Below are 11,429 nucleotides of genomic sequence, written 5' to 3'. Positions count from 1 at the left end.
GAGAAGGACTGATTGACTTTCCGCTCCGTTTTTCAGCCTTCAGTACTTACCACAAATTAATTTTTTAGGAGTCCTGTGGCCCGGCTAGATGCACACATTCCTCCTCAGTCGTCGCTGTCTGTATTGTCTATTCTCTCCTTAATCCTGACCTTCGAAGTTTAACAATGCTTAGTGCTGTTTTCTCTGGCTTCTGTTTGTTTTTTTGGGACAAAACATATTTAAGGTTCAATACCCAGCTGGGTCTGCTTTTTCTATTCATTTTAAAATAATGTTTATATCTTAGGTGAAGTTTCACTGATTTCGAGTCAGCTCTGGTGCTTGTAACACTAATTTAGGAACAACTTGCAAAAATCAGAACTGAAACAATTATCCAGCTTCAGCCTTCTAGATGCAAACTGACCTCAGACCTGGCCTGAACTAATAAAGATAATGCTGACATGAAACAGCCTCATTAAAATACTGTAAGTTGGCACAGCCGTGCACCGGTCCCTTCTTTTCCACAGTCTGCTGTGCATTGAGTTTTGGTGATAGATATTGTCGCCAAACATGTCTTTGTTCATTTTGTAGTACTTACAGTCATACTGTTGCTGCAAAAGCATACATTAAATACCCCCGCCTCTGCTTTTCCCATTGGTATATCGTCATCAACCCCCTTCCTGATGTAATACATAGACACACGCATAAAAGTGTCAGAAAAAAACAGTGCCGCTCTCGCCCTCCCCCCATGCTATATGTCAGAGGGCATGAGCTTGTCCAGCTTGCCGTGCGGCCCCAAAGCACTCTGGGTAATTGCTCAGATAGCAGGTCTGGGATCAGCTGCAGTTTGCTCATAGAATATTGTGCCGTGGTGTGATTGGACGCTGCGGAGAGGGAACAGAAGGGGGCCACTGGCTGTAATCCAGAGCATCGATTCACATGCACAGGCATGAACACACACACACACACATGCACCCCAACATGCTCCCAGAGACACATTCAGACAGACAGAGACGCACATTGAGACATGCTTGAAAGAACACATTACTGCATACCACTTTCAAAAAAAGCAGACTTTACAGTATGATTTTTATGGTCACACTGCTCCCATCCTAAATCCAATACACGCACAGACATGCACGCACATGCACACACACATAGTCTCCCATCCAGTGCAGCATGTGTCCTCAAATAGATAAGAAGGAGACAGAGGTGTGGGAAAAGAATCCACAGGGTAAACTGAACCCCTCTCATGGTCACTGTACACAGGCGTGCACACTCCAACCACCCGGGTGACCTATGAGGCCCTGATAGCCTCTGACCTTTCCTTAAAGACTCAGAAATCAGAGTGGAAGGAACAAGTCCAAGTGTGAGAGGCCTGTATCTGGTCATTACCATTCTAAAATCAGGCAGTGATAATATATGCATACACACAGGAAAACACAAGCAAAAAGACTCTTTAGAGTTCAGTCTCTCTCTCTTTTTTCCATTTCATCTCGCACCTTTGCCCTCATGCTAGCAGACACCTATGACGCACACTGAGCTGTGAAACACTGAGCAGTGTTCAAGCTTTGTTTGGGTGAAGCGAGTCGGTGCGAGGAAGAATATGTTTGCACAAACACTGACTGAGAAACCATCGCTTTATTCCTGAGATGAGAAAATAACACTATGTTAGCATCGGCCATTCTTGCTTAACCTCACGCTCCTCCTACTATGGTGTTTCTCTTGAGTCTAATTGTAGATGACAGTGTGTGTGTGTGTGTGTGTGTGTGTGTGTGTGTGTGTGTGTCTGAGGGGGAAGGGAGAGAAAAGGTGGCTATCACAGTGTAAGAGAGAAATGGAAAGAGAGGGACATCCATGGAGAGATGGGCAGAAATTGCTCTCACTTCTTACATAAGGCAGAGAAAAATTTTCCCGCAGTTTTGTCAGAGTCGCATCCTTTCTAGTGATAATCAGTTGACGAGCAGATAAAATCAGGGAAACGGCAGTGTCAAGATGAGAGAGGCTGAATGGACTTTAAAGCATTGACGAGAAGGGGAGCACTTAATGTGACTAGCTAACAATTAGAGTACGGAGAAGAGGATGGAAAACCCGTCTGTGGGACTGTTTTAAATTCAGTTAACAAGGCTTACTTCTGCATCTGATACACTTGTACAGCTTTAATACAGCTTTAATAACTGCATACACATATTCGTCCTACTGTTGAGTAGGGGTGAACAGAAGCTAACAGCTTTTATTTAAGCATATGCCTTTAATATAAAGCCTCTGCTATTCTAGAAAATATGATTTTTAACTTCATTAAATAATCTGACCCTTAAAAGAAGGGTGTACATGGTAAGACGTTCTTCCACAAGCTAAAATAAAAATACCTGACATTATGTAAAGAGAGACGATGTGATTTAAAACTGTTTAACCATTATCTTATTAATAATAATGATCAAACAAAAAATAAATGCTTTCTTAAAGGACCACTCTGGTTTCTGCTCAACATTTCCCAAAGCATTCAACCAAAATGTCCTTTTTTTCAATTTAAATGTTGCAGTGATACCTCCAGCTATTACTTGCTGCTTTTTTTTTTCTTTCTCTCTTTTTGCATAACACCTTTCAAGACCAGAGAGCCAAAGTGTTGAGTTAGAGATTCTTGCCCTGCTGCTTGTGAGTTCATGAAACCCCTGGTAGTGAAACAGGCTGTCAGCTCGAGTGTGAACACGAGCATATGAACGAGTTCCCTTTGAGTTTACGCGTGTACTAAAAAGGTTTCAATGTACTTGTGTTTCAGTGCTTCTGTTTAAGTGAGTGTGTGAGCATGCACATGTGTGCCTATATGTGTGTGTGTCCTCTCCCAGGGATGGCCGCTAATAGCTCGCCTCGGGCAACAATTTAACTCAGCCTAACAAGGTTCTCCCCAAAGTGGCCCCAGGGGCATCTCTCATAGAGGCAAATTGATCACAAAGACTATCACACAACTCAGCTCGGCTCGACCCAGCCTGCTCTGCTCTTTACCTGCTCTCTTTCTCTCTCTCTCTCTCTCTCTTTGTCTCTAGCGGGATGATTTAACAGAATGCGTTATGAACATTAAATCTGAGTTAAGTGAGCAAAAGCAGCAGCAGCGGCAGCCGTCTTGGTTTCAGAATTGCATTCTCTTTGTGAATGGCAAGATCCCTCACATCAACAGCAAGTGCTGTGGACACACACACACACACATATGTGAGTACTCTCACGCACAGAGTTAAGAGAAGTATCTCATGACTTGGACACAGTAACTGAGAGATAGAGAGAGGGAAGAAAGGCAGACCTAATAAGAGTCCCTTCAATGAGATTACAAGCACTAAAACAGGCTAATCTTTGTCATTAAGAAAAGATGCCGCAGTAGGCTAAGTCATATTATAGGCTTATTGCAGCTTTCTGCAGAGAACACCTTCACAGTATAGGGATATAATGTGCCACTTCCTCTGTCATCTTCACATCTTGTCTATAACTTTGGAGAGCCAGAGTCCACTTTTTGTGCAAAACCTCTTAAAAGTAAGGGCCTTGCAGCACTTCCAAGTAATCAGTGCTGTGCATAATCAAATCATATACGTATATGATTATGCGTAGCGTAGAGGGTAAGCTGACACACACCTTTAGTTTATGGACTAATCTGCTTTGAATGTTAGCTGAAGTCTGATAGGTGGTTAGCAAGCGTGGACTTTGGATACCTCTATAACAGGTACTGCATGTTATTCATTGCTTCAGGCAGCTAGAATGTGCAAGTGCAATGAGAACAGGATAGCTTGTATCTGTGTGCATTTGCACCAGTATGCATGCAAGAAAATTTAGTTTTGCACCCTAACTCACCATTTCATACAAGCACACACTAACTTGCTTAGGCAAACGCACACAAACGTCCACACTTGCACTATTATATAACTCTTAAGTCTCTCTCTCTCTCATACTTGCCCTCTTTTTTTTCTTATCTCACTCATTCACTTGCTCATAGTCTCCCTTCTCTCATTCTGTTTGTCTCGCCTTTCGTTTTCTGTGTATTCGCCATATAGATTCTTAGCTCGATTCATGGTCTTTAAGCAGATAGAAAAAAGGAAACCTCCTAAAAACGAAATGAACTGACTCATAAAGTGACTAAACTTGAATAAATGACCAAATCTCTACATTGTTCTAGAGTAGCAGAAATCAGAATTTACTGTAAAAGTGTGTGCGCAATGCTCACTGACTTTGGACTATCAGTCGGTGCACTCGATGTCCCTCTCCCCAGAACCTGATTTGTTATGATATGATAATTCCCACTTTTGATGTGAGCATATTTTTCCTATAAAAGGAACCCCTCCAATGATATCTTTGTCATATTTTACTCGCTTTCTGTGTTTAATAAGCGCAGTCACCCTCTTCCCCCGGTTTTTACTTCAGTGTAAATCAGAGGAAAATGTGAATATTGAATATCATTGTGCGTCCACTGAGACACGCTGCCTTCATGGATGAGTAAAACTGACAAAACAGAAGGAGCTGTCAGAGGACTCTATGACTTCAAGGCAGATTTAGAGTTTAGGAGTGGTTCAGGCAGAAATCCCTCCCGGCTAAGATAAAGTGGAGACACAAACTGAAGCGTGCCGTGTAGCCCACGCTTTGTGTGTGGAAAGATTTAAGAAAGAGGGAGAATTGACTGAGGAGGAAAAACAGTTCGCCTAGGCTCCCCTAGACGGCCGCGGAGGGATAAAACCAACACTGGGTGCATGCTGAGCGCATGCAAAACAAACACAGGCTATGATAGTGGCTCAGTGGGACCGCAGAAGTGCTATCCAGGCAGCACACGCACGCACAAAGCATGGTGGAATGTTTTAAGTAGATGGCTTGAAAAAAAATCTAAAGGTCAGGTAAGACACACTAGGTGAAGAGTAGACGGTGAGTCTTGAATGCAAAATGAGTGTGTAAGTGTGTGTGTCGCAACAACACTCTGGTGCCGGTACCCGTTTCAGTCAGTGGGGCTGTGTTGAGGGATTAACAGTGTGGCCTGCATGAGCTTGGGGTAATCTCTCCTCTCTTCTTACATAACACTAGACCATTACTCAGCACAAACACACAATAAACAACACAATCAACAACACCGAGCTGGACAACAGACCACACATGCAGTGATAACAGTGCAAAGCAAAGATTCACCCAGACCGGGTGCACAAAAAGAGGTTTCATGGCGACAATGGAAAGCAGTGATTTGGTGTAAATTAAGTTTTGGGCTCAGTTTCTAAATCAGTACGAATAATGGCAACTTATATTTTGCATGTTGTTACCGTACTCATAGTTGGTACTGAAAGTGAAACACAGGCACAACTCAGCGCCACTGATCTTTAACCTTTACTTTATCCCCCTTAATGGCACATGATACAAATACTGGCAGTTAAATGTAATCACAGTGTAGCTGTGAACATCTGTGTTTATTATTCTGCATCATTTCTATGTATTCACATGAGTCTTCCTGTGTTGTCATCCATGTGCTTGTACATCGGCCTTCCGCTTGTTTGTGCTCAGGAGAAAAACAACAGTAAACACTGAACACAGACAGCCAACAAGCACTAAATGGCGGAGGTGCTTCTTTAATAGTTTCTACTGTTATAAAAAAAAAAAAGAAATTATAGGAACAAACATGAAAAAATACAAAAAAAAAGAAAAGAGAGATGTTTAGACTCCAGTGTAAACTAAAGCCATTTCAGTTGTGTGCCACGGATTTATCTAAACAGACAACTTCCATTGTCTTTGACTAAAAATTGATCCCGGGATGCTTTCGAACTGGACTAATCAATTCGCAAACGAGTCTCTAAAGCAAAGCAGGATGGGACTAATTCTATTGGCATGAGGCCGTCATGCGTAGTACTGCAGCTGTTTGTGTCAGTGTGCGTTTTCAGAGCTTTCGGATTTTTAATGTGTGCACATGCTGCCTTGCAAGGTAACATAAATAATGCCAGAAATGGAAATGACCATTAATTCTTGTAGATTTGAGATAAATATTTTTAATGACCCCCCCACTCCCACCCACACATTATTCTGGATCTCCTGCCATTATCTTACTACTTTATTGTGCTCTCATACTCTTCCACTTCCTGTCATCCCATCTTATCCCACAGTGTTAGGAGAATGAGAGATGGTGATTGGCGCATACTGCTAACAGAGGAGAAGTGGCCCTGCGAGCCCCTCCTCCACTGTTGCTCCCTCCATCGCTGAACTTGTGGACCTGCCTGACCCGGGTGCATTTGGAAGCTCTTAGGCTTATAACAGTAATAAAAAGGATACACATCCACGGGATAATGTAGACTGTGGGGATCACTGAGTAACACAGGAAGCTACTCACTTGCAGAATACATGTCAGTTCATGCTTGTGTGATGCTGTGTATGTTTCCAAGCACGCATATGCTAATCTCACAGAAGGGCTCTGATCTCTTATTGATTATGGCATTAATAAATGATTTGGTAGGAGGTTGCTGTTGATTAGCTCAGACATTCTTTAGGTTAAACTAATTTCTGCAAAAAATTACTTTAAAAAATCAAACATTCATTTACAATAACTAAAACGATTCATCCAAATAAATAGGGCATAATTACTTAATTATATTTCATTTATTGTCTTATTATAGAGATGTAAAAACTAAAACTCTGTTGCCACTTAAACACATATATATGGCCACTTGCCACTGTTTCTAATGTCATTTGATGGGTTTTAACGGAACACCTCTTACAGCAGAGCTTCACCACATTGCTGTTGAAAATACAGAGATAATGAGCCTGTTTACAACATCCTACACAGCACTGAGCCAGCTTCGTTTTCAGAGAAGCAGAAAAGGCCTCTTATGATTATATTATATGTTGTTTCTCTGGCTTTTCCAGGCCGGGCGATGGCGTGACATCATCTTCGGTCAGGGCTTCAGGAGCTGTGGCTATTGTTAAATGATAATTACCACGGCTCATGAGGGGCCTCTATTTTTTTAAAACCTTGTGGTTGTGAGCACGTTTCTGTGCAAGGGCAGCCGAGACTCCACACACACAGACGCGCGCACACACAGGTTGGGAGTGGGGGCCGCACGGCCCACACTGATTTAATTCTATCTGACAAAACCCTTTGGGGCGTGCAGAGGGAGAGAGGAAGATGGAGAGCGAGGGAGAAAGAGAGAGATAGACATGGTAAAAAAGGGGTGAGAGAGACGCTTCAGGGGCCTCTTCTGCCAACCATGGCTATTAAGTGAAAGCAGGAGCTTTTGGTATACCCCTCCAAAGCCTCCCATGCACGAGAGTAGTCGCAAGGCCCATTAAAATGTGGATAAAATACAAGGTGTGTGACAGAGGAGTTTGCCATGGGATTGCAGAGAGTAAGAGGAAAAGATGTTTGGCCTCCTGTTTTTTCTTTTTTTTTTCTTGCCTAAGGTTTGATGGCCTGGAGCTGAGGCAGCAGATAGCTTTACATCTTTACATGACATGGACACATGAATAGATTGATGTTTGACCTTTTTTCTCTAAGTAATAACTGCAATAAAATAATCCGATTACAGAGTATTGTTGTTTATCGTCATAACTAATAAGCAGGTTAAAATAACGGTAACGCAAGTTTGCTTAATAATTATTCTGACCGAACATGCATACAGTATATGTATATGATAACAATATTGTTCCGTGTAAAGAAAAGTAACGAGTATTTTATTTTTAAGCTAAAAGCTATAAGCTATAATTTGACAAATCACAGGCCGTGGATTTCTGTGCCATGCCTTTACTTTGAAGGCGACTTTGTACCCTTGGATCAAAATTTTCCAATAATTTCTCACCTCCAATATAGGAACATGCAGGCATCATAAAGGCCACCTCATAAACGAATTAACTTATTTCTGAGGCCAGTAAGAAGCGGTCCGGCCAGTTAAAACAGATTGGCTTATAAATTAGAGTTCAAATCATCCAGCTGAACGAGTGTTGCAACTTTAGCGCCAGCGGTAATTGCACAACGTCGAGAGTAAATAAAGCGAATTCCAAAACACTAAGCTGATAATAATAAGGTTAAATATTAAAGCCTTCGCGCTGGACTTTTAATGAACTGCAAATAGTCATGAAGGAGAAACGAAAAACGCGCATTTTCTGCTGTTAACGGAATTTAAACGTCGAGCAAAAGGCTAGGGGCAAAATGACCTGTGCGCGAGTGTCCCTGTGTATCACCGTGCGCGAGACAGGTCTTGCTTATTGCGTGCGCGTGAGCGTCCAGAGGACGGCATTGATAATGAATTTCAACATTCTCAGCGCGGCGCAGAGAGTCGGGAAAATGGGTTAGTGGAGCGCTTGAAAGTGCACATCCCTGAAGCATTCAATAAAGTTTACCATCAGAACATAACGGAATAAAGTTTTTTTTTCTCCCTTTTTTCTTCTGCACATGGGCTAATCTAATCCGATCTACCACCCTATCCGCAATTTCCGCCGGTGTGGAGTGGAGCTCAAATGATTAAGCTAAATATAATGCGGCACTTTTAATTTCCAATCCCAGACTCCAGTAAAATTTGCAGGAACGCGCGCCTGTTCCACACACACGCTCCTGAGTCAAAACACACACGGAGAGGGATCCAAATAAACTTTACAGACTACTTAAGGTGGCTGACGAGATTGCAGAGAACCCCAAACACACTGCCTTAAGCTTAACATTGAAAAAAAGAGACAAATTCAGATTTTCGCCTAAACCTCCCAGAATAAACTTTCAAAGCTAAATGAGTGATAAAAGCTCGTCGTGCCGCGTGTGACTGTGTGTTAAGTGGGAGAAAGTGCGAGCACAGTGGGATGGTCTTACCTCGCATCGTGTCGGTGTTGCTGGAGCTGGTGCTGAGGCTCGCTTCCCAAAGCAGCAGTCATGAAGAAACAAACACTTAAAATAAAAGAAGGGGCTACGGGTGGTGGTGGTGGTGAAAGATCCTCGGTTAAAAACAACAACGAAAGGAGTGTAGATGATGTGCGTCGACGTCCACTGGCTGCCCTGAGTGGAAGCGTCTCTGCGCTAAAAGCATCCCAGAGCGGGGCGCAGGGAGGCGGGCTGAGGTCGGTTGGTGCGTCGGTCTGTGCGCTCTGGTTGTGTGGCCGCTTTTCTCATGATATCTGCGCTCTCACCTCTATGGGAGGGTTTCACTATTTTCTGGGGGCTGAGGGAGGGAAGAGCGTATAGGAGAGCTTTACCCGGCGGCCCGGATTGGACTGGAGCACTTTCCGCTCCTCCCACTCTCTCCTTCTCAGCCTGCAGCCTGGAACCTGCACACACAAACACGCGCACACACATGCACAGCCCGAACCCACTCTTAGTGCGAGACACAGGCAGTCTCCGTGAAGTTTTTAACCTCACCTTCCAATTACAACAATCTTATACGACTTAGGCACTTTTCATCTATACACATAAACAGTTAGTCTTTGATCTGGTCTCGTATTTATAGAGATCTAACATTCTGCCCAGCAAGAATAGATCCACTGGTGCTATTTCGTTTTTACTGATTTAATAAAATCCATAGAAACACACACTAACACACTAACACTTTCTCATTATCGGTTGACTAAAGTAATTACAAGTCAAGGCTTTATAATTCTGCAGAATCTTTCATATGGCTGCAGAGTAGATTTCATGAATAAAGGTTACTTTTGGCGTGCAAAGCAAAAGTAAAAAAACAACCATTAAATTTGGTTTAAAAAAAGAAGTACAATTTGCTACTAAATGAGAGATATGCATTTGCCTGATAATGACAAACAATAAAGAAACACATGATTGCACTTAAGTTTAAACCAAATTCTCAAAAACAAATTCCTTTAAAAATGTTCAAAATAATTTCTAAATATGAACACACACACACACACACACACACACACACACACACACACACACACACACACACACACACACACACACACACACACACTGTCCTTATTGAACTATTGAATGGAAGCTTTTCTTTTTCCTTTTTTTAATTTATTGAATTGTTGAAACTTTAACAGTTTTTGCACATGTGCATGGATCACTGCACCCAGCAGGATACTTTGTCACTTCAACCTCTGCAGATGTTCACACTGAATCATAGTGATTGCACTAAATAACACAGCTACGATTCTTATATCAGTTATATTGAAGGTAATTATGTTTAAAACGACGATAAAACATTTTGCTTCTCTCCAGGGTACTCATAGAAAGGTGAGCTTATACAACAAAAGAAGTGCAGCTCAAATCACAGTAGGCATCTCAGGTGTCTCGGGGATGATTTTCAGGGTGGGGTGCTGTCCTTCCTCAGAGAATCACTGAAATGCTGAACTGGACAGTGAAAGAGAAGGTCTGTGTTCTGTGACCATCGCTGCACTGTGTGTTGACTAAGCAGGTGTATGCTGCAAGGTATTAAAATGTCCGCGTGTGTGATCAAAATTTCAGCCAGGTGCTCTGAATTTCTAATCATGTTGATAACTGCGTTAACTAATTTTGCAGGATTATTTTTAATATGCAAACTTACAATTTAAGATGTTTTTTTTAACCAGCAGGATTTTACTTTGAGGGAAAATTCAAAAGTTCACGACCCAGTCACGACAATCAAAACTTGAGTATCACAATGATGGATTAAATAAATATATCAAGCAGGTGATTGACTGGTTTGTAAAGCCATTGTAGCCAGTGCTTTATACACTTACAAAACACCGGTGTCAGTTGCTTTGTCGTCAGATGGCAAAGCTTTAACACAGTAAAAAGGGTGAAAGAGTGTTAGTAGGACATGAGATAATGCTTCTAAAAACTTGTTATAAAGTCATTTACGGTAACATATGATCTTTCCTGGTGAATTTTCAACTATAAAGGGATAATTAAGCCATCTGTCTCCTTTTTTATGTTTCAGTGTTTGCCAGCTGATTTACAACCTCAACACACTCTCAAACTCATAGAGGAAAAACCTGCCCCCCACCCTCCCAAAGCTAATCTTTGACCCTGGACTGACTCATGGTGACCTCTGGTGCTGTGCTTCGTAAAATATTAACAAAATGTGAATAAATGAAATAAAACTTCAAAAAAAAACCCCAACAACCCAAAACGACAAGATAATAAAGAAGTGAGTGTCTTTCCACTCAATGCTGAAAAGAGCCACCCTTGTCAGTCACAGTTAGCATCACACTCAGTCATAGGCATCTGCCATCGGAGTGGTTTTCTAAAAGGTAACGCTGTTACTGTCAGTGTGTGCAAGATGGAACAGAGGCAGGTGTGTGTGTGTGTGTGTGTGAGAGAGAGAGAGGCACTTTCACCCCTGGTCTCTTTTAGCCTCTTTAGCTCTGGCCCTGGGAGAGACACACAGAGAGAGAAACTGCCCCAAGCACATCTCCACTGACCTACATTTCATCTGTCGCTTTTTTCCACTCTTCTTTTTTTTCCATCTCTTATTTCTCCCGTACCAACAGCTCCATAATTGTGATGTAATGACCAAAGCAAGCATGAT

The 11,429-nt window shown here is 42.2% G+C and overlaps 1 protein-coding gene across 1 annotated transcript in view; it reads right to left on the bottom strand.

Annotated features, from left to right (window-relative positions):
* The window catches only part of rorb (RAR-related orphan receptor B), a 22,166-nt gene extending 13,013 nt beyond the window's left edge, over positions 1-9,153 (bottom strand). The window contains exon 1 of the mRNA XM_005729483.2: positions 8,777-9,153. Within this exon, the coding sequence (XP_005729540.1) occupies positions 8,777-8,783 (7 nt within the window). The 5' untranslated portion in view covers positions 8,784-9,153. The remainder of the gene's footprint in view (positions 1-8,776) is intronic.
* Positions 9,154-11,429: the final 2,276 nt, after the last annotated feature.

This window comes from Pundamilia nyererei, unplaced genomic scaffold, assembly GCF_000239375.1.
Source record: "Pundamilia nyererei isolate P.nyererei 1_Seehausen unplaced genomic scaffold, PunNye1.0 scaffold00033, whole genome shotgun sequence".
Lineage (NCBI taxonomy): Eukaryota > Metazoa > Chordata > Actinopteri > Cichliformes > Cichlidae > Pundamilia > Pundamilia nyererei.
This window is presented reverse-complemented; position numbering and strand designations above follow the sequence as displayed.